The 24,282-nt window shown below is 47.6% G+C and overlaps 12 protein-coding genes across 12 annotated transcripts; 5 read left to right on the plus strand and 7 right to left on the minus strand.

Moving 5' to 3' along the window:
* Positions 1-21: 21 nt before the first annotated feature.
* Positions 22-2,151, minus strand: E1B28_007516 (uncharacterized protein). Its single transcript, XM_043152261.1, has 7 exons — positions 1,842-2,151; positions 1,632-1,781; positions 1,547-1,575; positions 1,304-1,497; positions 1,117-1,249; positions 734-1,066; positions 22-682 (listed from the first exon to the last, which is right to left on the minus strand). The coding sequence occupies exons 1-7, from the start codon at positions 2,017-2,019 to the stop codon at positions 116-118; spliced, it is 1,584 nt and encodes a 527-aa protein (XP_043010347.1). The 5' UTR covers positions 2,020-2,151; the 3' UTR covers positions 22-115.
* Positions 2,140-4,453, plus strand: E1B28_007517 (uncharacterized protein; the record flags this gene model as incomplete). The annotated part of the gene is made up of 6 exons (XM_043152262.1): positions 2,140-2,357; positions 2,411-2,807; positions 2,866-3,400; positions 3,452-3,684; positions 3,743-4,226; positions 4,280-4,453. The coding sequence occupies exons 1-6, from the start codon at positions 2,177-2,179 to the stop codon at positions 4,451-4,453; spliced, it is 2,004 nt and encodes a 667-aa protein (XP_043010348.1). The 5' UTR covers positions 2,140-2,176.
* Positions 4,454-4,565: 112 nt separating this feature from the next.
* On the minus strand, positions 4,566-5,712 carry E1B28_007518 (uncharacterized protein; the record flags this gene model as incomplete). The annotated part of the gene is made up of 4 exons (XM_043152263.1): positions 4,566-4,907; positions 4,962-5,116; positions 5,176-5,499; positions 5,550-5,712. 4 exons carry the CDS (start codon positions 5,710-5,712, stop codon positions 4,566-4,568), a joined length of 984 nt encoding a protein of 327 aa, XP_043010349.1.
* A 326-nt stretch (positions 5,713-6,038) lies between these two features.
* On the minus strand, positions 6,039-7,267 carry E1B28_007519 (uncharacterized protein; the record flags this gene model as incomplete). Its single annotated transcript, XM_043152264.1, has 7 exons — positions 6,039-6,061; positions 6,118-6,582; positions 6,639-6,695; positions 6,753-6,975; positions 7,030-7,077; positions 7,134-7,157; positions 7,220-7,267. The coding sequence occupies 7 exons, from the start codon at positions 7,265-7,267 to the stop codon at positions 6,039-6,041; spliced, it is 888 nt and encodes a 295-aa protein (XP_043010350.1).
* A 628-nt stretch (positions 7,268-7,895) lies between these two features.
* Positions 7,896-9,372, minus strand: E1B28_007520 (uncharacterized protein). The gene is made up of 12 exons (XM_043152265.1): positions 9,233-9,372; positions 9,169-9,175; positions 9,097-9,121; positions 8,913-9,043; positions 8,806-8,854; positions 8,713-8,744; positions 8,508-8,663; positions 8,426-8,458; positions 8,350-8,373; positions 8,220-8,294; positions 7,952-8,155; positions 7,896-7,900 (listed from the first exon to the last, which is right to left on the minus strand). Exons 1-10 carry the CDS (start codon positions 9,345-9,347, stop codon positions 8,237-8,239), a joined length of 630 nt encoding a protein of 209 aa, XP_043010351.1. The 5' UTR covers positions 9,348-9,372; the 3' UTR covers positions 7,896-7,900; positions 7,952-8,155; positions 8,220-8,236.
* Positions 9,373-9,429: 57 nt separating this feature from the next.
* E1B28_007521 (uncharacterized protein) lies at positions 9,430-11,039 on the plus strand. The gene is made up of 7 exons (XM_043152266.1): positions 9,430-9,484; positions 9,537-9,648; positions 9,704-9,716; positions 9,772-10,234; positions 10,285-10,391; positions 10,448-10,720; positions 10,771-11,039. Exons 1-7 carry the CDS (start codon positions 9,454-9,456, stop codon positions 10,969-10,971), a joined length of 1,200 nt encoding a protein of 399 aa, XP_043010352.1. The 5' UTR covers positions 9,430-9,453; the 3' UTR covers positions 10,972-11,039.
* E1B28_007522 (uncharacterized protein) lies at positions 11,040-14,505 on the minus strand. The gene is made up of 16 exons (XM_043152267.1): positions 14,307-14,505; positions 14,229-14,249; positions 14,149-14,175; positions 14,070-14,098; positions 13,988-14,015; positions 13,675-13,936; positions 13,597-13,617; positions 13,337-13,533; positions 12,938-13,286; positions 12,858-12,867; positions 12,707-12,798; positions 12,544-12,652; positions 12,242-12,478; positions 11,979-12,184; positions 11,798-11,926; positions 11,040-11,741 (listed from the first exon to the last, which is right to left on the minus strand). The coding sequence occupies exons 1-16, from the start codon at positions 14,387-14,389 to the stop codon at positions 11,091-11,093; spliced, it is 2,451 nt and encodes an 816-aa protein (XP_043010353.1). The 5' UTR covers positions 14,390-14,505; the 3' UTR covers positions 11,040-11,090.
* Positions 14,506-14,922: 417 nt separating this feature from the next.
* Positions 14,923-16,828, plus strand: E1B28_007523 (uncharacterized protein; the record flags this gene model as incomplete). Its single annotated transcript, XM_043152268.1, has 7 exons — positions 14,923-15,072; positions 15,130-15,325; positions 15,381-16,052; positions 16,111-16,173; positions 16,236-16,331; positions 16,385-16,601; positions 16,660-16,828. The coding sequence occupies exons 1-7, from the start codon at positions 14,965-14,967 to the stop codon at positions 16,826-16,828; spliced, it is 1,521 nt and encodes a 506-aa protein (XP_043010354.1). The 5' UTR covers positions 14,923-14,964.
* Positions 16,829-16,979: 151 nt separating this feature from the next.
* On the minus strand, positions 16,980-18,792 carry E1B28_007524 (uncharacterized protein). Its single transcript, XM_043152269.1, has 5 exons — positions 18,722-18,792; positions 17,606-18,532; positions 17,471-17,551; positions 17,322-17,422; positions 16,980-17,270 (listed from the first exon to the last, which is right to left on the minus strand). Exons 2-5 carry the CDS (start codon positions 18,227-18,229, stop codon positions 17,102-17,104), a joined length of 975 nt encoding a protein of 324 aa, XP_043010355.1. The 5' UTR covers positions 18,230-18,532; positions 18,722-18,792; the 3' UTR covers positions 16,980-17,101.
* A 29-nt stretch (positions 18,793-18,821) lies between these two features.
* E1B28_007525 (uncharacterized protein) lies at positions 18,822-19,666 on the plus strand. The gene is made up of 4 exons (XM_043152270.1): positions 18,822-19,024; positions 19,077-19,141; positions 19,202-19,331; positions 19,387-19,666. Exons 1-4 carry the CDS (start codon positions 18,836-18,838, stop codon positions 19,477-19,479), a joined length of 477 nt encoding a protein of 158 aa, XP_043010356.1. The 5' UTR covers positions 18,822-18,835; the 3' UTR covers positions 19,480-19,666.
* A 649-nt stretch (positions 19,667-20,315) lies between these two features.
* E1B28_007526 (uncharacterized protein) lies at positions 20,316-21,579 on the plus strand. The gene is made up of 3 exons (XM_043152271.1): positions 20,316-20,592; positions 20,645-20,716; positions 20,781-21,579. Exons 1-3 carry the CDS (start codon positions 20,337-20,339, stop codon positions 21,548-21,550), a joined length of 1,098 nt encoding a protein of 365 aa, XP_043010357.1. The 5' UTR covers positions 20,316-20,336; the 3' UTR covers positions 21,551-21,579.
* A 231-nt stretch (positions 21,580-21,810) lies between these two features.
* On the minus strand, positions 21,811-24,269 carry E1B28_007527 (uncharacterized protein; the record flags this gene model as incomplete). Its single annotated transcript, XM_043152272.1, has 7 exons — positions 21,811-22,103; positions 22,163-22,338; positions 22,393-22,586; positions 22,645-22,982; positions 23,035-23,188; positions 23,244-23,738; positions 23,790-24,269. The coding sequence occupies 7 exons, from the start codon at positions 24,267-24,269 to the stop codon at positions 21,811-21,813; spliced, it is 2,130 nt and encodes a 709-aa protein (XP_043010358.1).
* Between the last annotated feature and the right edge of the window lie 13 nt (positions 24,270-24,282).

Here is a 24,282-nt window from a genome sequence, read left to right on the forward strand (position 1 = left end):
GAAGTAATCACGCGACCAAGATGATGTCATCTCCAAAAAGGGAATTAATATTCCAAAATCAATAAACTGTACAATACTCTACATATCGTTTTACACATTATAACGCCCTTCAAATCTAGAAAAAGACGTTCATGAACCTACCCAAGATTGTCCTAGGCAAATCTTCACCGACCTCTTCCCCATTACTCCGACCTCCATCAATTCTTGTGACTTCAACGGACGCGGACCCGTTGTTGCCATCACTTGCACCAATAACGCGACCTCGTCCGTCCGTTACAAATGGAGGCCGTGGCCAAGTATCCTCTGATTCACAGGCCTCATCTCCCTCATCGGCGGTTAATTCCAGAGCTGGCAGGCCAGCGTTCTCGTCAGAGATTGGCTGGGGAGGCTGATCGTTCAGAACAGATTCCAGGATCTGATGCCCGCTATGGTCATTTCTTGACGACATAGTAAGCGCCAAAGACAGCGCTGCACGTCGTAAGTCGCTCAAGTCGTCTTGAGGGGGTGTGTTTTCTCCTGAATCACCGTCCGTAGTGCTCCAAGCATCGTCGGAATCTGTGTCTTCCACATCTTGAAGCGCCGGGAGGGAGCTATGATCGGAATCATCGCCATCATTATGAACATCGCCCCCGCCATTGGAACGTGTAGTGTCCAGGGCAGGCCACAACGACCCGCTAGTGACCTATTCAAATTCATACAAGTCGTCGCTCGTGCGTGCTGAATGGAACTCAACTGAAATTGGAACAGGTTGTCTGACACTTGTTGATGGCCGCTCCCCGTCGAGATTCCACGCTTCAACGCCAGGTAGAACCGAGGCGTTGACGACAATATTGTTCTGCGTAGAGTCTGTCCAGTTTCTCCGTGATCTTTCCTCTCCGGATTCATTCGCGCGGTCGATTTCCTGAAGACTGTCTCGAACCGCTTGCAAAGTGTCCTGAAGTTGTGCAAGATTAGGCTCCTCGAGTAGACGATTGATCCAATCATAATTCCCATCTTCATCACGCCGTACGCTCTCAAAGATATCAGCGAATAAATTTATGTGACTGAACAACGGCTGTCGAAGCCTCTGGAAGGCCACGAGTGAGTGTAATGACACCGACTAGATGGATAACGCACTCTCATGGATGCTTCTACACCATCACGAAAGAGATAAGGAGTACCATCATCATTAAGATGCTGATAGAAACAATCTTTCCCAAAAGGGCAAATTGGTTTTGCCTTGTTCTTGGTCCTGGAGTGTAAGAAATACCTTTTGCACAAAAAAAGTCATTGATTGACATTGCCATGAGATCGAAGAACATACTTGCACGGCACTCTGGCCATACTTTCCTTGTAGTTTTTGATCGTTTCCGATTTTCGAGGGTCCTCATTCGTGTAAAACAACGATGACGGTGTTATGAAGCTGGAGGGTGACCGACACATCGGACATTTCTTGTGTACGCCTGAGTCGACCATATCTAGCGACTTCGCCACTGGGTCTCGCCATCGTTTGATGCACTGCTCTCTCGTCAGACAATGAGGTGGTTGTGTGGGTTTTCATACACACCGTGATACAGAAGACATGACTGCACCCAGCTAGACTTTTGTGTAAGTAAACGGTGACGGATGAATATCATTTGGTAGCTACGCACCTAGAAGTCCGTAGAGACTTGGTTTCTCAAAGCAAATTGAGCATAACTCGTCTATAGGATCAACGACATCGTGTATGTCCAGAGTTCCCCCGACTTGGTTTCGTGGTAGTGTGTGCAGGAACCAACATTTCTCAGCTCGTTTGCAATAGCCTGAATATCGAAAAGAAGAGCTTGAATAAAAGAAATGCGAGTTAATGATTAATATGATACCTCGAGCATAATACCGACAGGTCTTCGACTGATCATAGGAGGTCAAACGGGCGCTCACACCCTTGTCGACTTCAGGATCAGCGTGCAGAAACTTGCAATTCTTCCCGGAAAAGCAGCCACGAGGAGTCGTATAATACTTACAAATTCCACGAGATTTGGACGTCGATGGCCTATCCATCGCGAGAAGATGGGTTGGAGGACTAAATCATAAATTATGGGAGCGAGAACCGAGTGCCGCTGTTTGTCGCCGCTTGTTCCCATGTGGCGACTGCGCAAACAAAACGCGACCACGCCCAGTGTCGCGTCGGCCATCATCACCGCCAGCTAAGTGAGTTATGGAGTCCTCTCTCCACAAACGGGAAGAAGAACGAAGAGATCAAGCCGATATCAGAAAGCAGATTACAGTGCTACAGGCCCAGCTCAAGGACTTACCAGAAGACCAACCTTCACCTTGTCGTTCGCCAAAAAGAAAGAAGAAAGAACCAGTTTTACTTGCTCCTGCTACACCTTCTCCCAGTGAGCGACTCTCCAACCTAGCAGATACTGGTTACCAAACTCAGGCTGTACAGGAAAACGAAGAAAGACTAAGCATCTGGAGCAATCGAGATCAACATCGTCGATCCGCCCCCACCATTCCAGAGCTACTCTTGAACCGCTCAACCAAGAACCAGAGCACGATGCTCCAGCGTTTCAAAAACCCAAACCATCAAACTTCCTCTCCAAGCTTGCCGACTTCCGTAGTCAGGAAGAAGAAGAAGAGGCGACCAACACCGGTCGAAGTTCAAGAACAACCGCATTCACAGATAAAACACGCCCTCATCCCATCCCTAGTTCATCCTCCTCGATTCAACGTGATGATCGGCTGGCTCTCGTAGCAAATATGGAACCCGGACCGATTAAACACACTCCCTCATTTGATGATCCCCTGTTTGAGAAGATTGAACCAAATTCTGGGATCAGACTATCGTATGTTCTAACTGCGCAATCTCGTAATATCAGCGGCCCTCATACAAGCTGACACCAGTTCACGAGCTCTCAGTCATGAAGATTTACAAGACCATCTGCGTGGGCGGTACTACCTTTCTCCCTCACTGCTCTACTCTTGTATCCGTTTGCTACCCGATAAGCAGGGATACGATGTTCCTGTTCCAGGAGACTGGGTAACCATTGCAGTCGTTGCAGAACGAGGACCATTGAAGTATACCAGTGCTCCCGTCGAAGTTCGCAAGGACGATGACGAAGCTGCGAAACAGAAACGAAAGCCAAGTGATGGAAAGGAAACAAGTAAAGGCAAGAAGTACATTAACTTCAAGCTCATCGATTTTGGGTCCCGCTCTAGTGGTTCAGCATCCGGTGGCAAATCAGTCATTAGGGGGGACGCTTTTCTAACGCTCCTGCTGTTCGAGGCGGATAGCTATGATCTAGTAAGTCATGAAGGTTCGAAGCGTCCGGAGAAGATATACAAGGGCGGGAGTCGGGGAGCTTTCGAGGCCATGACAAAGTTGAAGGAAGGAGATGTTGTCGCGCTACTCAACCCAAGAGTCCTCAAGCCATTCCAGGTATACATTCATTTTACCGAGTATTTCCCTTCGTATTTATTCTCACTCCAGCGCCGACATGACGACCCACATCCTGTACACAACATTCTCGCCATAACCCCGGAATCGACTACATCCATAACTACAATAGGCAGATCGAAGGACCTCGGAATGTGTACGGCCGTCAAACGAGACGGCAAGGTCTGTGGTTCGTGGTGCGACAAAAGAGTCGGCAATGTCTGCGACTATCATCTACAGACTGCCATTGATAGTCGACGAGCATCGAGGCCTGAGTTCTCTGGAGGGTAAGTGTCCTCGTCATGTCAGGTTTTTTACCTCATTCTCAGTGCATTTGACCTACAGGACTTCGGGACTCAGCAAAGCCAAAAGGAAGTCTGACTACGATCCACGCCGGCAATGGGGATTGCAACCAACGAATCAATCCAGTGATTCAGATGCAACATACGTCTTCTCCGGTCACATTGCGGGAGGCGATCCATTCTTCGCAGATACGTTTGGTCGGGATGGACAAACAAGAGCACAAAAGAAGATGGCCAATAGGGAGTCTGAAAAAGTGTTACAAAAGCTATTAGAAAGAGATAAGGTTGGAATGCAGGGTATCATGAAGACCAGACAAATGATGAAAGACACGAAAAATCTTGGTGAAGGTGGGGGAGAGAAAGGATTGGAGGGACAAGAAGGGGCCTCTGCGATTCTAGACGGAAATCATCCTCAGTCGAAACGGAGATCCAGAGCGACTTTCCAACTTGTAAAGATGACGGGATTTGACCCCACGACGACAAGGCACGGAGAGGCACGTCCGAGGAGTGAAGATGTGCAGAAAAAGGTCTGTTTGGGGCTGTCCCTTGATCAACGTCTCTGTTACTGAATGTCCCTCAGATGGATGAGCTGGCTGCTCTGCATCGTTCTCGCAAAAACATGGTACCTGGGCCACGTACAGCCAAACGATCTCGTTCTGCGGTCATTCCACCTCCTGCCAGAGACAGCCTGCGGGAACCACAAAGTGTTACGACGGGCATCGGTGAAGGGCTTATTGATTTAGACTCGGATTAATATATATATATAACAGCGGTAGTACTCGAACTATTTATCGTGACATGAAAATGTATATACAGAGTCCAGGAGTGAGAGATTTAATGGCACGAAATGGAGTTAACCAGTAAGATCATCTTACACCTCTCAAAGCTTCCTTTACCGTACTTCTCTCTCCCAACAACGCCATGATTTGCCATCTCTGATCCTTGACCTCACGATCTTTCAGAAGCGGCACATCCCTATCATCGTCATCCTCGTCTCTCTCCCCTAGAGCGAGCCTCATAGCAGCGGCACTCTTATTAGGAAGATCGTAAGGGGCAAGGATGAATAATGTTTCAAATGCAGCTGTGGTGAGGACCTTATGGGAATGATGGTGAGCCGATGTGTTGTCACTGGATGTCGTGATTGAGGATATTGCCAAAGAATCGGTGGTTAGTGTCAAAGCATGGGTTATTAACTGCTTTAATTTGACCTTGTCGACGCTTCAGAAGGAACATTTCAACCATACTGAATTGAAGGTACTCACTTCGCAAGCAAGGTGCATGAGGGTCGGCACACTCCTTGCGGGCGTGTTCAAATGATTCTGCGCACAAATCAGATTAATCTTTTCGGCGATTAGCTGCACTGTCAATGACCGAGTGTGGGATGCGAGTGGTACTCCAACATGGTTTCCAGCCGGTGCTAAATTGAAAGACGAGTGTTAAGAAAGCCATGTACTATGCAACTGAGGTTGTACAGACCGCCCCGCTCAGAATGGAGCACAACTCCTCGCTCCCTAGCGATCTCATCGGTTTCGCTTCTGGGTCTCGGGGGTTCTATAGGCGGGGGCGCTCCCTTCAAATTCCGAATGCGTTCACGCTCGGGTTTGCCCATCGATACAGTCCATCGCTTCAAACGAGCAGAACGAAGGCCCAACTCCTCGTCCGAAGTTCCGGGTCCCTGATAGGGCAACATCCGCCTTCGTTTGCGAGGGGGTGGTTTCGGTACGTCTGAAGAAGGAGGTACATGTGGCTTATGGCTTCGGGAGTCGAATAACGATATAATCAGTGCATTGTGGAGTTGAACTGATTCATGAATTAATAGGAGAGGGATAGGAGAGGATAAACAACCGCACTGAGATGTGGTGCATCCAGGACGGGCTTCAAAACATCATCAAACTCTGCCCGAGATATTCGGCCGGTGACAAAGTTGTAGAGACAATCAAAATATTTAGAAGCGTTAGAACCGAGGTGAGTGCTAATTTGTTGTTTGATAGTGGATGTAGAGGATAAAGACATGCTTCCTGTGCAGAGGAACGCGTCTGGTCACGGTGCGGCGTGACAGAAATTGTAGAAGTACAGTGTGTTTGTTGCAAATGTAATTCCAAAACGATGAGTAACAACTTTTAGTATGCGACTCGCGAAAGACGATACAATCGACAACGGCACTCTACTACCCCAAGAAATGAAGACACTAGGTAAAGGAGATTAGTACGCTAAGATGAAGACGAGATGAGAGTAGTAGGGGACATGATACGCTACAGTGTGAACACATAGTTAATGTCAATAATATGGAAGAGGGTCCACCGGGAACCTCTATACAATGCCAATTTTTGATATCTAAGTCAATCTGTTCGTATTGCGGCCTCTGTCATGAGATAATGGTAAGTGAATTTCATTCAGAGTGAAAGAAGGAGGACGCACTGAAGAATTCATAGGACAACCAACACAAGGCTGTACTTGGCATCGTCGTTAATACGCGAGGTGTCAATCCTCTACCAAAGCCCTTGAGACCTTCTTTGCGCCATATTATTCCAAAAGCCTCCTTCATCCCCGACACATTTCGAATTTCAGGATCTAATGAGGTTCCTCTTGTTTGGAGCATAGTCTTTGCAACGTCTAATGGTGTCGTGAGGGCGGCAGCAACAGCACCAGCACCAGCACCAGCAAGAATGTGGGTTGAAGGGGAATATTTATGTGAGGGATTCAAAACGCGCTTGAGCTGCTCGTATATGGTAACCTGGATAGAGTTGAATGGTATCGAAATTGCCAAGGTTGTGGGGTAGGAGACGTAAAATGCGGCAAGCCCTTCGTTATGAAATACAGTTCTTGCGCAAGTAAAGACGGATCGGAACTCAGACTGGTGCACTTGCATTCGCTGTTTGATGACTATCCATGGAGCAGACCAATCAAAAACTGAGAGCAAACGTTCTACAGAGACGCACCATCGAACGGGTTCATCAACGCGTCAGCAGCGGTAGTAGCCGATGCGCCCGCAACAGCTTTTAAACGACGTCAGGCAGACAGATACAGACATGAGATTCGAGGAAAAGGCCCACAAGTTGCCAACCACTGATTACCAGCTTCATTGCCTCCCATAATCTCTTTTACAGCCTCCAGAGTACCAAAATGAACCGCATGGGCCGGCCCAGCTCCTAACACAACAGACCACACACCTCGCCAGAGTGCCCTCATGCCTTCTGTGGATGATATGCGCGTAAAAGCGTTCCCAATACCACTGTACACCGCTACCGGAGAAGTCGCGAAAACTTGCATACGTGTCTAAAGACCATTCTGTGAAGAAAGAGAGCAGTAGAGGATGATAGGTCTATGCACCTTGATGCTATCAATAGGAAACATAACAGCATGTTCAGATATCCCTGCCTGAGACCGACGTTAAAGAGAGAAAACTTCGAACACGAATCATGCTGGCCACTTACCAGAGCACCAGCACACATGTTCACCTTTACCGTTCCACACCATGTTAGAGCAGATACTGGATGTGTGATATACGAGTGGGACTCACGGAGAGACCGGCATTGGGTGGGAGGGACTCGTAATCTGGCTCATCCATTGAGGAAGATCACTGTGAAGATGGTGTGGAGAGCCTGTCGCGTGAGACCGAACTTTGTGTCGGTCGAATCCGAATCTGCACGAGCCATTTAGAGTCTGGCGTAAGAACAGGGATGGAACAAAGGTCTGGGGGACGACTCACAATCGGAATGACAGTAGTGGTGGGGAACGGGGAAGACGGTGGGGGTTAAAGGATTTTATCGGGTTCGGGAAGTGGTATCTTTATCTTTATCTTATCTACCCGGCCACGGGAACTGATTCGTTGGAGAAACAACCGTCTTGAATTCAAAGGCCAAAGACTTAAACAGAGTAACACAATAAATATAATCGAAAAAGAGGCAAATAGATAGGAAATCGATATAGTTAGTTGGAAGCACTGCCGCACTTGCGAGTACTAGTAGATCTAGACATGTTCAAAGCTCCTGGGCGTGAAGCTCCTGAATATGACAAGAGAAAGAAGTGAGGATGCCTCGGATCTTACTATGTTCTATGGACGTTTTGGATGGTTTCATTGGTTTCAATTGAAGCGGCAGTCTGCTCGTATAGGAGATGGTTGTTGAGAGTCTAAGAGAAGGAAAGGGAAACTGTCCATTATGTAACTACTGTATGAAGTCAGTAAACGATCGATGCTAGGCTGAGCAACAATACATTCAGCCTAGTACCTGTAGAAAATCCCAATACTTACAAACAGACAAAGTTAATGAGAGCTTATAGGTCGATGAGATCGCAGTTGAATAAAAGAGGCACCTCTAAAGGGCACCCTTTCCATTTTTACTCATAATATCTTCCCGCGAGCTCGCAGAGCGGACTTGCAATCCTCTATACCGATTTCTACATACCACCAGCCGGCGTAGTAAAGTACAGCTTCTCGAGGCCTCCACGGGTAGCACTAGATCGATAAAAGGGTCTGATAAGATAATCAGTCGGTAAGCTAAGTTCATTGCCGAACTTACATCGGCTCCACTCCTGGTTAAGGATTTGTGCCGCTTCTCTCGGCGGCCGCCAAGCGGTCGTGTTCTTCGATGTTGCTAGATAGACAAGAGTAGGCTCGTCTTCCTTTCCGAGATGGTGGCAAACACTCACCTCGCTTCCCAGGGATATTCAACCCTGTACATCACGGTAAAGCTATAATCTTGCTAATAACCAATAAGGCACTCACCAAATATTGCCTACTTCTTCGCCAGAGTAATACCTGCATATGCATGAGGCTAGAAGTCCGCATTCAGCTGGTAACCACTTACGGTACCCCAGCTGGGAGTTCGACTAGTTTCGGCTTCTTCTTGTTGTGCACAACAAATATCCCAAACTTGGTCGCTCCGAGTAGAGCCTCCCGCTCTGATTCAGGACACCGAGCGGCTTCAAGCTCTACGTCCTTCTGTAGTTCAAAAAGTGCATATCTGCAGAAGGGATGAGCAACAATCAGACAACGTAGAGATCCTTCGTCACCCCAAAGTCTTCCGGGTGTCATCAACTTCATCCTATAATCGTAACGAGCGAGATGAGAAGAGGCTGGTACCTACAGGATCAAAGGAGACTCACAACGATGAGTACCCGTTTTCCCAGGAGCAGTTCACCAGAGTTCGGCCCCCTGGAATTAACCAAGTAGTCAAGGTGAATGAAAGAAAGGGACAAAACGCGAGACTGACAGCCACTGAGTACGGACAACTTCTTCTCCTAACTGTTCAACAGTAGTTCCTTCGACAGGTTCGTACAACGAGAGTCCAATAGCTTGTATTTGAAGGGTCTTGTTGGTTGTTTGCTCTCTCAGAAACGTTCGCTGCAATATAAACTGCTTATCAGTTATGTCCACTCTACGCCCATCTCGCTCACCATCACCCTTGCTGGAAAGAAGCCTCTATAGCCTTGTTAGTTGAGCGCCATAGTTTCATATGATAAACTGACCCTCCACCTGAACACTCGAATGGTCAAAGGTAAAGGAGAGAAAAAACGTGAAAGTAGAACGTGCCAATCGCGACCAGTAAATCTGGATTGAATTCTGCAGAAATTTTGGGAGTGCATCTGCGTATTAAGTTGTGAATGTCGTTGTATGTAACGTGCCAATGCTTGACTTCTGCAGACATGATGATGGATCGAGTTCGATGAAACAATGACTACCATTATCAAAAAAAAAGTTCCTAATCACGTTCACACCTCCATGGGTTCCGCGATTCCTTCAGACTCACCATCATGTCCGGTACACCGTCAGGCTCTGGCTCAGGTATTTCCTTTTCGACGCGTTGGGTCATGTTTACTAAATCTTGTTTTTACAGCAGCAAAGTCAAAGGCAATATCTAGTCTGGCAAAAAAACCTTCAGACGTAACCCGGCAAGGAACTCAGAAACTAAAATTCGTTCCTACTTTACCTGCGCGTCGGAAGAAAGAGTGCGAATCTGTCACTCGCCCTTTGCTCGATTGACTCATTTGCTCTATCACTTAGGGATCTCAAACCTGTACCTCCATTCTCTTGACTGAGCCATTTCGGAACCTCACCAACCATTTCTGCAGGAGCCGCAACCTGAATCTGTTACGACATCGACGTCGATATCAGTTAGCGGAAGAGGGAGAGGGAGAGGCTCTGGCTCGACCGATGGACGGGGACGTGGTGGTCCTCGCCCACCCGTTGAAATGACGGCCAGTGGACCTTTTGCCTTGGGACCTGCCTTGGTTGGCTCGAGCTCCGCTACTCGACATGCTGTCCCAAAGTCCAACTTCACACCTATCACGACACCATCTCAAGGCGGACATACTACCTTAGGTGCTGGACTCACGAATACGGCTGCTCCAACTATCAAGCCTGAATCAGAGAAGGGAAAAGACAAAGCAGACGACGATGGCGAAGTGTACTCTGATCCTGACGAAGGCGTAGAGATTCTTGACATGGAGCAAGTGCGCAATGTGGACTACATGGCTCCCGATATTCTCAAACCAGAAAAACACGTACCAAAAGTCAAGAAGGAAGATCCAGATCGTGAGTGTGAATTTGTCATTGTGTGTACTCAATCTCTGAGAATGTCCCAGATGGCGTTGATCTTACCAATGCATTGGATCTCAGTGAAAACGAAGAAGAAGGGGAAGATCTCGAGGATATCATAGAAGATTTTAATTTACAAGCCGACTGTAGCGAGGTACGCATCTGGACTTTCTCACTCCCTAGAGCTATTTATATTGACGCGAAACACAGGATCCTTCGCTTCGACAAGACCGCCTATACTTCTTCCAGTTCCCATCCCCGTTCCCCACGTTCCAGTCGCAATCGTCCTCGAATGTCGAACCATCCGTGCCCAATCTAACATTCAAAAAGGTTGCCTTCGCCCCCGATGTAAAGCCTGAACAAACAAATACTTCGGAACAAAAAGAAGATTCGGAGCGGTCCATAGATGGTGTTATAGGGCGGTTGGAAGTTTACAAGAGCGGTGACGTCAAGATGAGGCTTGCGAATGGCATTCTGTTCGACGTAAGAATCAACTTGACATCTAACGAAAATATCTTCTCAGATTTAAATAGGTCACAGCCTCGACGCAACCCTCCTTTTTGCAACATGCTGTTAGTGTCGATTCGGGCGAAAGTAGAATCATTGTTTTTGGAGAAATAAACAAACATTTTACTGTCTCTCCCGACGTCGACTCTTTACTTGTCGCGATGGAAGCAGCGATACGCGCCCCTGGGCTCGACGACCCGGAGCTCATTCGGATGGATCAATCATGAAGCAGATGGCGATTATACAGCAGTATTTACCTAGTATCTACACAGATAATAACACACCATAGAACCAATTGGAAGCAAAGATAAACTGAAGGAGCAAAGAAGAAGAAAACCTGGAGGGTCTAATTGTAATCAATCCCAATCTCTCTTGCGAAGTCTCTCCAAATCTCGTCCTGCGTTTGCGTCGAACCAGGATAGTCGTATGTCTGTACTCGTTGTTGTGGGTGTACGTTATATGCGACTGGCTGCTGGTAAAAGGATGGAGTTTCCGGAGGGGGGCTGTAGTATGGTGGTACCGAATGCTGTGGATAATATCGTTCAGCGGTGCGACCACCATTATTCGACAACGCAACAGCGGGAGGATTGCCCTGATATTGCACCGGATAAGCTAGGTGACTTTGAGGATATGCCAAAGCATCCGGTACTCCGACGGCACCGTGATTAGTCGGAAGAGAATAGGGGGGTAGCTCCTGAGGTGGGGTGTCAAGAGCCAGACCATCGTAGTAGTCCATGATTTGCCCAGCAGGGGGTCCAGAGGAGACCATGGAAGGCTCATCCATTCGCGGTGGAGATGACTGGTTATGTGTGGACTCTGGCGAATTTGAATTTGACGTCGAGTGAGTGATAACAGATGGTCTGCCTCCCAGGACTTCGAATACGTCAGGATTCTCGGAAACACCAGAGCTTGGTGTAGGTCCTATTTGTCGGCCCTTGCCATTAAGGAAAGCAGAATACGTATGTTGCGCTCGTTCCAATAGCGTCTGGAGAATAGTCTGAGGGAATGAAATAAGCTCATCTCGAAGCGGTTGCAACAAGCAGGCAGTCGAACCAAGGTATTGGGAGGGCGGCAGAATCTAGACCCCTCTTGGAAGAAAGGTAGGGCTTCTTCAAATTCTTTCAAGGCGTCCTGGGATAGCGAACACCCCGGGCTTTCGGCGACCAGGCCCCCAAGAACAATCTAAAAGTCCCAATATAAGAGGAATACTCAGCATGGCAAAAGGGTTACATACACATGATGAAAAAACTCCGGACCAAAAGAACCACGACGTTTCTGTGAATGCAGGATGATTTGGGTATAAACTTTTAAGACTCGATATCAGCCGACATGCACTCCTGTACGTCGCCATTAGAGAAGGTGCGTAGCGAGTTCGTAGCGGATTGGAAGCGTCCTCTCGGAGAGCTTGAGCAAAGAAACTCCGATGTAAATAGAGAAGGTCTAGAGTTTAGAAAGGCATATCAAACGTTTGATTTCGAGGAAGATGATAACACTTACTCGACTCTCTTTCGCAAAGGAGACAATATTGTTGCATCGCCCGTCCTGGATCAGTTGACCAAGAACATCCGGTGTCTGAAGCATTCAACGGTGCTTGCAGATGCGAGGGTACTGGAAACATCCTTATTTTCTTGTCGAGATCGAGTAGAGCAGTGTAGGGGAGTTTCTTCGTGATGAAGATATGCTGTACCGATATCGATAAGCAGCTAGCTGCATATCGCGCCTTCCATGTATGCCCTGATCGGAGAAGATTAACCTGAAAGTAAATCTTGCAAGTATAAGTAAGTAGAAGCGGGACGCACACCCCATTTCAGTTTCCCCGTTTGGTTTGATTAATGGTTCCAAGTCTTCGGGGAACTGGCAATCGGTATGTTGAATCATCACCGAAGGTGGTCTCCCATTTACAATGCTCTAAGATACAACGGTGAATGAATAGAAGATATGGATTACAAAAGAAAGACCTACAGTCCAAGTGTCATTCATATAAAGTTCCCAAAATAAGCGGCGTCGGCGCTGTTGCTCCTCGGGATCAAGACCCCATCCCGAGCTGTCGCGGTCTGGTGGGGTTCTCACTGTTCAGCATGTGGAAATAGGGAGATCAATAGCTTAGACATACGTAAACCGATCTGTGCAAGTGAGAGATGGTCAGCTCGTCGAGGAGAACAGAAAGGATAAAAAAGGTGGGATTTCACGCACTTTCAGGCCGACTCTCGAACAAACCCCAATGATCAGCCAACGAGTCTCGTTGCTACTTCGATCCAAATTATAGTGATAGCGGAACATGACCAACAGGGATTGTATCGTAGCACAAGTCACTTCCTTGCTGATGGGATCTAGTGACAGTGCTGCTTTAGCCAGTGCGTAGTAGCGTTTTGCGACGGACTTGGAATCTGGACTAGGGTCATACGTGATTCCTGCGGCCAAGACCACGAACAACGCAGAGAGGCGGTGGGAGTGGACCCTTTCAACGTCAAGATAAGTAGGATCATGGTACAAATGGTCAAGAATGTCCGACTCAAGCTCGTTGCGAGTTATTGGGTCGTACCTGGAGGAGAGTGTCAGCGGCTTGATGAGAGGGCGGTATCGGAAACGCACATCCATGCAACCCATTTATAGTACAAATCTAGGATGTAGTCCGCCCGTGACCTAGAAGGAAGAAATTGTGCGAAGAGGAGTTTCGCGTGTTGTGCACTTTTCAAACCAAAAGGGAAGGCGTTCATGAGTTCCAGAATTTCATATGGTAGGGTAAGTCGTTCTGGGTGCTCTGCAGCATCCCAAGTTTCTTCCGCAAGCTGAAGTGTTGACGTTTTGTGAGTTCATTGACACCATGTATCGAATGGTGGGAGTTGACGGACCGGTAGAAGCTCCTTAAGATACTAGTGAACGAAGTTTTCAACTTGCATCTTCACACTGAACCTGAGAGGAGCACGCACCTCTGTGGCTGCAGATTCTCCGTGGTAGTTCGCCTGACCCTGTGACCCGATAGACAACGATCCCATACTTTCTGACACAACTTGGAATCCCTTCTCATACAATGCGTCGATTTCAGTAGGTGAATTTTCTCTTGGGTCATGTAGATGGAGTAGTGAAGAACCTCCATTCGAATTCTCGGCAAGTGCGATTTCGAGCTCGCGGACTCGGGTTGTAAGGGACCTGACTTGTTCAGCAAGCTTTTGAGCGTGTGCAGCGAGAACCCTGGGCACAAGAATTAACGGGGAGCTGGCAATGGGACAGATTTGCACACACTTGTTCCCTTTGGTAGCACTCAAAGTCCCTAATAGAAATCCGAGTCGGAACAGATAACGTGAATTTGGAGCAGATTACGCACCATCTGGACAGATTCCAGCACATCCTCGTCTGTATTATAATACATATCATTGATCCATTGAGCCCATATTCCTGCTTACCGTATACAAGCTTGACATGGAAAAGCTCTGGAAGTTTGAATGAATTTAGAGACACTGACGTGAATGTGGTATACACAAACCTATCACATTTCAATTTTGAGCTACGGAGAAGACGTTGAGAAACGAGAAATGGGTGTACATGGGCTCCAATTGCTCACCGCCTGCATTCTGCACAAGATAAGCCAGGTTTCCTCGAGATTCCCATTTCCACCGTCCTCTTAGATTCTCCAGTAGAACTCATGATGATCGGTAGAGGAGATGACCGGTCGATTCAACAAAGAAGGGAAGCACACTGTTGGCGTTCGCGCTGAAATGTATTTGTTTGGGACTGAGGTATGAAAGCAACCACGAGTCCCACGTAGGTTCATGACAGCTCTGCGTTGCACATAATTTATTCATTATTGTACTTTACAAAAGTGAAGTGTCAATCCCTTTGAGTCGCTGCTTTTAATTTTAACCACTGAGTATCGAAAGCCCCTGAAAATGGGTGGGAAGCCGGTTCCAAAATCGGCCTAATTCCGAGTTTACAGGTGTATAAAGAATTGCCTTTTGTGGTAACAGATCAGTGGCGGACCAACCTCTGAAAATCGGTAAAAGAATAGATTTTAGCCACTTTACAAATAGATAGATTAAAATGCCAACCCTTGCTTGGCCACATTGTCTGCCCCTTTCTCCCTACCAAGCGACCGCCCATAGATCTAGAACCGAGGGCGAAACGCACGTGATTCTTACATTTCCGACCATCAATCACGCACGTGATTGTCGCGTTTTTTGCCTTCTCGTCGCGTCCCAAGTGGCAGGGACGGCAGCAGAACCATGCATCTCACAAATAGTTCTCGCCCACAACCTTCTCAAGATGTTCCAGTGGTTATTGTACGCCTTGGACTGAAACGAAAATTTCTGTCCAGAATGGAGTCATACGACGTAAGTAACGAGTTCGGCCTAAACAATCGCTCTTTTTAACGACCACAACATCAATAGGATATGCGTCGGGTCGTTCGTCAAAAGTTCAATATTGATGATAATGCCGACCTCACTTTCGAAGTTAGCGACTTCAATGTCTGCAATAATGAGCGGGTGGAGGTTGATGAGACCGCCTACCCTGCAATGGCGCCGTATATGGACGAACTACACCTCAACGTAATCTATACTGAACCAGAGAGCTCTTCGGGGACAAGTAAGCAGTCCTCTTCCTCATTCTCGCCACTTTATTAACTCGATAACGCGTCTAGAAGGTAAAGGAAAAGCGAGAGAACTCTATCCCACACCTACTCCCAACGTTTCTGATGAGGACTCCGTTGTACGAGATCAAGAAGAAAGTCAGCATGCGCATGAAATTTCACAGCCGCCCAGCCGTGTTTCATCATGCGAACGGAATCTTTCACCCCCAAAGACTCAGGTTAAACACACACCTGCTTCAACTACCTATCCGGAGGACGATGAAGAAGATGGGGACGAACAACCGGATGGACCTCCCTCTCTCCCCTCACCAAACAGAACCACCAGTATCAAGGGAAAGACACCGTCCGTCGCTCCCATCACTTCTCCTCCCCTTCCCATCACTTGTTCTAAAAGCAAGTCTAAGTCTATTGAACCACCAGTCGCAAACGGCAACCACAAGGTAGACGAGCTGTTCAATGACTCGGTTATCGTCGATGATGACATTGTGGTCACCGGACCGCACGCAGAACCTGAACCTCAAGGCTTTGTTTTCGAACCGCAACATTTTGATAAAAAGGAAAACTACAAAGAGAGGAAGGAAGAGAAGTGGAAGCAGCAAATCCAGCGCCACGAAGTCATTAACGTTGATTTGGACGAGCGACCGCAATACGAGGAGGCTGGACCATCGTCTCGCTTGCCCATCATCACTCCCGAACCTCCGGCACAAACCATCAAGGGTGAGGGTGAGTCTCTGTCTCTTAAACCTTCAATAGGTGCTATATTTCGTGCTGCAACTTGCAGAAGAGCCCAAACCCATTTCCAAATTTAAAAGTGCAGGCACTTCGAGACTGACGAAGCCTGACGGTGAGTCCTATTAGGCAAATGCAGTGAGGGTATTTCGACTGTGCATGCTGATTCGGCACAAGATGATGAAATCCAAAAGGGCAGCATCACCTTGAAACCTCGATATAAGAAATCAGCTATTATCTCTCGGCAAAATCCAGTCAAAGCCTATGACGAGAGTACGTTCTTCGTCGCCCCCCTTTAACAGTTGTTGACCATGCATTATTAAAAGCCCCACCTGCAGCAACTCAGGGACCTGTTTTACACGAGCCACTCGAAGGCCAGGAAAACGACGATGAAAACGACCTGATTCAGCCGGATGGTCGGTTCAAGATATACATCTGCGGCCCCCACCCAGACCATAGGGCGGAATTTATGACGAAGGCGAGGCATGTACTAAGGAAAGTCCTGCTAGGAGCTTGCAGGACTTTCAAATTGGACCCGAAAAGGTACTGGTTTTGATATTGGAATCTGGTCAGCTTGCTCAAGGCTATGATCGTCCTTTAGATCGTGCTTGGAACAACTTGTTGTCGTACCCGAGGATGATGGTAATCGGGAGCTTTATTTTCAATGCGATATCTCAGATACGGTTGGGAAGGCTGGGCTTAGGCCGGGCTCGAAGCTGAGGGTCATGGTAAATGACGACACGGACGAACCGGATGAGGACAATGATTGAGGCAGCGAGCTACTACTCGTCTCGAAAGTTTTTCTTGTACCCGCTTTCTTGTCTGAAGTTCTTGGTAGGATTTCAGCTCACCTGTTCATTATTTGCATCACCATTGTATCATACTGACTCCCACATTTGCATCTCCCCTCAATATCGAGTATGTACGTACAATTATGTTCATTATGATCTACCACCTTGTTCTGCAACTACTCTACACAATCTCAGAGTATATTAATGATATCACCCCTACTCTAAGTACTTATAACCATAAGAAATATTGACTCAATGTTTGCCATCAGGCTGTTTATCTTGACCCTTCAGTGCCTTTAAATCTTCACCATCAGCAAGATGGACTACAGGCGCGTGTTCGTCGCTGGGTGGTGCACCCATTACTTGCTTGATAGCGGCTTTACTGAGAAGTTTAGCGTAACGCGGTTGGACGAAGGTGGCGCTAAGGAAAGACCGTTGTTGGAGTCTTGTGGAATGAAAGATGACGGCTTACGTTGCCTCGACCAACAAGGTACCATTGAGATCTTCTATCCTGCCTTTGACGTCTGCTTTACGGCCTTGGACGTCGAGGAGTTCAGTCCGCACCACGATGAACTGCAAAAGGTCAGTAGGTAGGAAAATCCTGGCACCACGGAAACATACTTGATCAGCCTTTGTCGGTGCGCGATAGTTGACGGAAAGTTTCGCTGTAACACCGATCTTCTCCGGAAGATTGTTGATCGCCTTTAAACAAAGTTCAAGCAAAGGGCGAGAGCCGATACCACACATTTTTCTCACCGTCCTCGCCAACATCTCATCCAACAATGTCGCCAATAACCCTCCATGAACTATTCCATCATGTCCACATAGTCCCCGTCCGACATGGATGATAAATAGACTCTTTTTCTCGTCCCATCGCGCCCGAACGAGTGGAGGGAGAGCGAGCTTCCCGGGACCTCTCAAAGCTCCCGCCGTTAAATTGTTCACTCGTCGTTCTTCGTCGAAATATTTGTACGGGCGCGCTTCGTACCATTCCCTCGCGTCAGGAGCTTTGCGCATCTCTTCGAGTAGTGGTAAGGAAAGCATCTGCTTCTCGAGATCTTCTACATAAGCCTTCGATTCCTCGGAGTTGGGTTCAGAAGGTGGTGGTCCCGGACGGGGAAAAAGTAAACGGATGGGAGAAGGAGGGAACAACGAGCCAATTGCATATGCTGATAGAGTAGTAAGGACCGTGACAGCTAAAAAAATTTTGCGCCCAACACCGTGGTGGGCCGAGTGGTCTGAACGGAAATTCGAGTCCAAAGAATTTGGATTTGAACGGCTAGTCGACAGGCATCTTGGTCGCGGGACATAAATCGTTGTAACTGACCTGGTTCTAATTGGTAAGGAACGGAGGATTCTTGAGGGTATCAGCGTCGACATGATGATGGAGAAGAAGTTCCCAGTTTCGAAACAAACCGGCCGCCAAACATTAGCGGCCCGTCATGCATCTGTACTTGGCTGTGCTAAATTGCTAACGACTGCATTATCAGACAAAGGTAAGTGTTCATTAACGTTCATTCCCTTCTATCTATATATCAGCATATCTACAAATGAGACCTCGAAGAGCGTTCAAAGGTCATCATGATCATACCAGACATTAGCTAGACAGTAATAATATCGCCAAAGAAAACGGACAAGATGCGTTTATTACTGGAAGCTTCGTGTACAACAAGATTGGACCACCTGCAAGAGATCATTTAGACTCGGACTAAAAACAAAAGGGCAATTCGGAAAAAAAAAGTCAGAAAAGCGGGCTTGGCCCGAAGGTAGCTGAGATAAGTTTCTGCACCGCAGCTTCCTGGAAACTGCATAAAGCCAAATGCCTCAAACATCATACGAAGAAATGAAGGAAAGAAAATCCTATGTACCCACCTGAAAATGAGATGCAGAAGGAAAGAGAAGGAAGGCGCGAGAAAATGAGCGAGTGAGCGACCGCGTTTTTATTCAGGTCAGCCAAATAAAGCCCAAACAAAAAAGATTCTGACCATGTCCCAACAGCAACAACAACCTCCTCAGCAATTTGCATATCCTCTATCTTCAGACGTCAACGCGTCCTACCCATCTACTTCTACCTCCCAATCAACTCAGAACCAGTCTCGACAGAATGCGGAGGACGCTAAGAAAGATCGTACACTAGCAGAGTTTCTTCTCATGTTGGACGACTATGAACCCCTTGTGCGTAGAATCCTTTTCTCCTCCCTTCCTATTCATCCTGAGCGTGTCATAGATTCCCAACGAGGTCACAGATTACTATTTACAAAGGGTCGGATTCGAATGCGAGGATGTGCGATTGTATGCCCATTTCCGCGACAGCTCCGCCGTTTGATACGTCTAATCATATTCATTCACTAGGAAACGACTTCTTTCCCTTGCAGCACAGAAATTTGTCTCAGACATTGCTGCTGATGCATATCAACATGCTCGGATACGGACGAATGCTGCAGGTGGTCGTACCCGGAATCAACCATTCGGTGGTGTGAAGGTCAGGACAGTAAATTTTCTCACTTTCTCCTCGTCCTCATATTTTCAACTCGTAGGATCGTACACGGACTACTTTGACTATGGATGACTTGAGTGCTGCTCTCGCTGAGTACGGTATCAACGCCAGAAAACCGGACTTTTACATGTGAGCACTCAAGAGAGCGCTACTACTTTTGTTCTTTCCTCCTTGCGGTTTGGTACATACTCCTTCTCATCGTACATGTACTAGTTATCTTTCCTGCTACATATCTATTTCACGCGTTGGGAGTTGCTCAACGTCAAGAATTCTTTGCAATTGCTTGACAATGATAAACAATACCTTTGGCTATCTACGCCACTAATGTGACTCCGGTATCTAAACCAAAGTAAAACACCGCGATAGCGATAGCTCTTGTGTGATACCTTCACGACTTCAACGTTCAACGTTCGGCCCCCTGATAATCCCGGTAGAGCCTCATCCAAAACACCGAATTTTTGACCGAAATTGGCCTATATGTGTCATGCCAAAACACCACCAGATCACCGAAAAACGGCTCCCCACCTGGAGGTATCATGCCAAAACACCGAAAAGCCCAACATGGTCTTTCAAACTGACGGCTGAGGTGTGTGCAGAATACCCAGAGGTCTTACATCGCCATCACCCAACTCATTGCCATTGCTGAGAAGATTTTGAAGGATCAGAACAAGAAGCAAAGCCACGATGTCCGGGACAGGCGCCACTTAGGCGGCACGGTTCGTTATTTGAGACCAATAATAGTGAGAAACGGACAAAAAAAAAGTGGACAGTACTTGTTTTCTCATTTTCTGTGCTGTACTAGGTTTCATGCCCTTAACCACCGAAAAATGACCTGCTGGAGGTCTCGTGCCAAATTACCGAAAAATGTCCAAATGGGGTAATAAAAATCCGATTTTGGCCCAGTCCGGGATGAGAGCTCTATCAACGGCCACGAGAGGGCATCGTCAATAGGCCATGCGTGTGACGCGTGACAATCCTTGACACTCGACCATGACATTGAAGCTCAAGTTAAAAGGTGTTGCACCACAGCCGCCTCAGTCCTTCGATTGGGATGCCCTCTCCTCTGCTTCCCCGGAGCCTGTCAACGATTCATCATCTTCACTCAATCCGCCATCTGCATGGCTCCCTGCACCCCATATGAAGCTCTTCGGTGCACAGCCCCTAGTTTCCACTTCCGACATCGGAGTAGTTCGCTGTAAAGAATGCCACAAACCTATACTTCGTTCTGCAGTCGTCGATCATTCTGGTGAATAGACTAACCACTTGTGCATGGATCGGATTGACCTTTGCATCAACAGTCAATTGCACACAGCTCCGCGGAGGAAAAGTCAAGGGAAAGGCGGCTGCGGCTGCAAGTGTTGACGGGGAAGGTGAACAACACCATTGTCGTCATATTCTCCTTCTTCAATTTAATCTCTATAAATTGAAATCCAGATAAGAAAGGCAAGAAACGCAAGGCCTCTCCCGAACTAATTGATCCCTCTCAACCGCCGAAGAAGAAGAATAAGCCAACTCCCAAGGTCACAAAAGGTCGCCTCAAAGGTCCAGTTGACTATGACAAGCAGTGCGGAGTCATCAATGACAAGAATCTTCCCTGTTCGCGTTCCCTCACTTGTAAATCTCACTCCATGGGCGCCAAACGAGCCGTTCAAGGTCGTTCTCGTCCATACGACGAGCTGCTGCTCGATTGGCAGCGTGAACATAATCCTAACTTTGTCGAACCCGTCAAGAAGGAAACTAAAGCCGAGAGAAAGGAGAAGAGGGAGAAAGAAAAGTTAGAGAAGAAGAGGCTTGCAGAAGAGGCAGCTATAGCGGCCGGTTTAGATCCTACCAGCAAGAAATCAGGGAGTTCGGCGGCAAAGAAGGCTGCAAAGAAGGCTGCCGCGGCAGCAGCAGCAGCGGTACGCGCTGAAAATGCTGCAGAGAATCAACGCGAGAATCTGGACGAATTGGATTCCGAAGCGGAGGTAGATGAGCTAGTACAAGCGGTCAGGGTTGCGCGGGAGAATGGTATCATTGCTCAACCTTTAGCCGTGCCATGCGATGCAGGTAGCTGGTTTGTTCAACGACGTGAAAATGCACGGACTTGCAGCATTCATTTGTACAACCATTTCGGCTTATCCCCCCAATTGAACCCGAGTAATGGGTTGCAGAATATGAATTGGCTGAATACTCCCGTTGGGACTAATATTCGCCCCAGTTAGGTCTCCATACTATTTAACGCTGATTTAAGGACTGTTTATAGTGGATCAATTGTATTTGTACACATTACCGTCCTATAGTATCTGCACACTTCCCTGGAACCGCAACCTTCAGTTCATCATTCTTCATGGGAATAATGTTCCTTCCCCTTTGTGAGTGAAAAAGGAATTAGATACGGGTCAAACAACGCATGAAGAAATGTGACTGCTTCAACTACATGCAATTATTGTCTGAAATTCAACTTCAGGTTCCGGTTCCAACCTCAGAGAGGCCCAACATCGGTCCTGAACCCTCGACCGGGCGCTCTCAAATGGTCTGATCCCTGAAACGATCCAGCGTTTCCCAACATCGGTCCTGACGTTGGAGTTGTGCCTAATGGTATCGAGGAGCTGGGGTTCGGTCCGCCGCCGCCACCAAATCCTCCTCTAGGCATTAACACAGGCTGTACGGGCATCGTGTAGCGGATATCCAGATCTTCGAGAACACATTTGAGATTTCGCATGAAAGCCGTTCGACGCGCCCATCTAGCCCCCCAATCTTGCCAGTTGGGACGGTCTGCAATAAAAGAAGGAAGTTTACAGGCCATCTTTTACGAAAGGGGAAAAAAAACTCACGTTCCATGGCGATAATCAAATGAATAGCATTCTGGTATTCCATCTTGTCGATGTTTACTGCAGCACTTGCCCACTCCCTACTATTGTCCGCAACGTATTGATTGACACGGCCCTTCAACTCTTCTATGGTTTCCAACGGAGTCTTGTATGAAACCATGATAGTAGTTGTCTCAAACCTGTTCGTACTTTTTTTAGACAGGCAAGCACTAGCTATCGAATAAAGGACCTACATTGAACCACTGCGCCTCAGATTATGAATCGTTTTCGCGTTAGCAAGGAGGGCATTAGGTGCAACAATTTCTTGGCCGTCCACCCGTCGAAAAGTCGTAGAAAACAGTCCAAATTCCTTAACCTCAAGAGTCTGATCGTCTATGATAACGAGGTCTCCAACGTCAAAGACATGGGTTGAGAAAATGAAGATGAGCTAAGAGAATGAACGGTGAATCCAACATCCTCAATTGAAACAAGCGAATTATTCTCACCGATTCGAACAATGTCTGCGCGGAACGCCCAAAGATGAATGAAAACCCGAGTACAACCGTGGCCAAAGGCACCAACGAAGCGAGCGTATTATTTCTCGAGAATATCAGGAGACACACAAACACGATGATCAAGAGCGCCAAAACGGCCAGTACCGCGTCCAACTTGGCTACGGCAGACCCAACGTCTTTCAGACTGGCGACGAGAGCCTTGCGTTCGCGGTAGATCCGCTGCACCGCATCTCTCATTTCTCTTTTGGAGATGTCGCCGTTGCCGTCTTTGTCAAAGACTCGGAAGGCTTCGTGGGCTTCGGCTGTGGAACGGAAGTAAGGGTAGAAATCTATTGGAAGAGGCTTTAGAGAGTGGATGTGGACGGAGGATATAATACGGGCCTTCGACAATAAGATGCGATCTAGGTGGGTGCACATCACTGAGGGTGCTGAACAATTTACGAGCAAGTCGTCGGGCTGAGTGTAGACCACCAACGTCAGCCTCACGATTGAAACGCGAGTTTTTCAAAGCGACTTGTCCTATGGCACCACTAAGCTAAAGTCACCAAACAATTATTGAAGTGAACTGCAAAGAGGTTATTCCATCATACCTGGTCAATTATAACGGACGTTACAGCCTTCTGTCTACTTTTTTTATCCGCCCTCGCGTTCTTCTTATGATGTGCATGTGAATCTGAAGGCGACTGGTCCATGCTGCTTGTTCCGTCCCTCGGGGTTTTTGGTATGGCGAGCAGAGTAAAGTCGACAGAATCGCCAGGGCCTTTGTGGCCCCTTCTGGCATTCGGTCTTCTGGCCGTAACTACTGGAGTGGCGTTGGACAGTCTGTCAAGAGCCCTTAGCCCGATACGGTTCTCTGCCAGTCTATCTGCTAGGGCCTTCTCGTGGAAATTAATGGCGACAAATTGAAGGAAAAGCTTTTCAACGAGGAAGATGACACCAGCAGAGAATAGGGCCTGCATGACACGATTAACGATTGTCCAATAATTTCCTGGTGGTTTGTACACATGTCGCAAGACAGACAAGGCGATCCAACCCCACGATATGTCCAACGCTAATTTGAGCCAAGGAGAAACAGCCAAAGTCAGCTAGAAAGGTAGGTCAGGATCAGCCCTACATCTGAGAAGCAACGCACGTACCTCCAACTGTATTTTCAACCGTTCGACTTGACCTCCAAACAAAACAACGAGAGATATGACCATGCGAGGAATTCCATCGACGAGCACGTATGTCAGACACCCTGCAACCCATATAATGGAGATCCAGAGCGACCACATAAATACATGAGGATACATAGTCGTCTCTTTGAACAAAAACTGCACAATAAGGAGGGGTGCAATACACAGAGCACATCCCAAGAAACCCAAGAGGAAGACTCGAACAGGCCTGGCAAGCTTCATAAATGCAAGATATACTGCTCTTCCACGTTTAGCCTTCGCCTTTTCTGTGCCAGCGCGACCCACATCTTCCTCATCTTCGTCCCAGTTGAAATCTGAGGAATTGGTGGCCGTAGAATCGCTGTCAGAGTGGTCGTGGTCGCGAGGAGAGGAAAGATGAGCTTCGTCTTGCTCTTTCGGAGGATTTTCTGAGAGCGAATTTGAGCCTTTCTTAACCTCCATAACGGTAGAGGGA

Source organism: Marasmius oreades, chromosome 4, assembly GCF_018924745.1.
Source record: "Marasmius oreades isolate 03SP1 chromosome 4, whole genome shotgun sequence".
Taxonomy (NCBI): Eukaryota; Fungi; Basidiomycota; class Agaricomycetes; order Agaricales; family Marasmiaceae; genus Marasmius; species Marasmius oreades.

Excerpts from the sequence above, each read along its gene's own strand:
- E1B28_007516 (XM_043152261.1), bottom strand. The coding sequence starts at position 2,019 with ATGGATAGGCCATCGACGTCCAAATCTCGTGGAATTTGTAAGTATTAT. Across the intron at positions 1,576-1,631 it reads AAGTCTCTACGGACTTCTAG|CTGGGTGCAGTCATGTCTTC; the intron begins GTGCGTAGCTAC and ends ACAAAAGTCTAG. Across the intron at positions 1,250-1,303 it reads ATGGCCAGAGTGCCGTGCAA|GTATTTCTTACACTCCAGGA; the intron begins GTATGTTCTTCG and ends TTTGTGCAAAAG.
- E1B28_007520 (XM_043152265.1), bottom strand. The coding sequence starts at position 9,347 with ATGTCTGCAGAAGTCAAGCATTGGCACGTTACATACAACGACATTCAC. Across the intron at positions 9,044-9,096 it reads TCTTTCCAGCAAGGGTGATG|CGAACGTTTCTGAGAGAGCA; the intron begins GTGAGCGAGATG and ends TTTATATTGCAG. Across the intron at positions 8,295-8,349 it reads GAATATCCCTGGGAAGCGAG|CAACATCGAAGAACACGACC; the intron begins GTGAGTGTTTGC and ends TTGTCTATCTAG.
- E1B28_007521 (XM_043152266.1), top strand. The coding sequence starts at position 9,454 with ATGTCCGGTACACCGTCAGGCTCTGGCTCAG. Across the intron at positions 9,485-9,536 it reads ACCGTCAGGCTCTGGCTCAG|CAGCAAAGTCAAAGGCAATA; the intron begins GTATTTCCTTTT and ends TTGTTTTTACAG. Across the intron at positions 10,721-10,770 it reads CGAATGGCATTCTGTTCGAC|GTCACAGCCTCGACGCAACC; the intron begins GTAAGAATCAAC and ends AGATTTAAATAG.
- E1B28_007522 (XM_043152267.1), bottom strand. The coding sequence starts at position 14,389 with ATGAGTTCTACTGGAGAATCTAAGAGGACGGTGGAAATGGGAATCTCG. Across the intron at positions 13,534-13,596 it reads ATCTTAAGGAGCTTCTACCG|CTTGCGGAAGAAACTTGGGA; the intron begins GTCCGTCAACTC and ends TCAACACTTCAG. Across the intron at positions 13,287-13,336 it reads TATAAATGGGTTGCATGGAT|GTACGACCCAATAACTCGCA; the intron begins GTGCGTTTCCGA and ends ACTCTCCTCCAG.
- E1B28_007524 (XM_043152269.1), bottom strand. The coding sequence starts at position 18,229 with ATGTCGACGCTGATACCCTCAAGAATCCTCCGTTCCTTACCAATTAGA. Across the intron at positions 17,423-17,470 it reads CACCGACAAAGGCTGATCAA|TTCATCGTGGTGCGGACTGA; the intron begins GTATGTTTCCGT and ends GACCTTTTGCAG. Across the intron at positions 17,271-17,321 it reads ACCTTGTTGGTCGAGGCAAC|CGCCACCTTCGTCCAACCGC; the intron begins GTAAGCCGTCAT and ends GTCTTTCCTTAG.
- E1B28_007525 (XM_043152270.1), top strand. The coding sequence starts at position 18,836 with ATGTCCCAACAGCAACAACAACCTCCTCAGCAATTTGCATATCCTCTA. Across the intron at positions 19,025-19,076 it reads TGGACGACTATGAACCCCTT|ATTCCCAACGAGGTCACAGA; the intron begins GTGCGTAGAATC and ends AGCGTGTCATAG. Across the intron at positions 19,142-19,201 it reads GAATGCGAGGATGTGCGATT|GAAACGACTTCTTTCCCTTG; the intron begins GTATGCCCATTT and ends TTCATTCACTAG.
- E1B28_007526 (XM_043152271.1), top strand. The coding sequence starts at position 20,337 with ATGACATTGAAGCTCAAGTTAAAAGGTGTTGCACCACAGCCGCCTCAG. Across the intron at positions 20,593-20,644 it reads TGCAGTCGTCGATCATTCTG|TCAATTGCACACAGCTCCGC; the intron begins GTGAATAGACTA and ends TTGCATCAACAG. Across the intron at positions 20,717-20,780 it reads TGCAAGTGTTGACGGGGAAG|ATAAGAAAGGCAAGAAACGC; the intron begins GTGAACAACACC and ends ATTGAAATCCAG.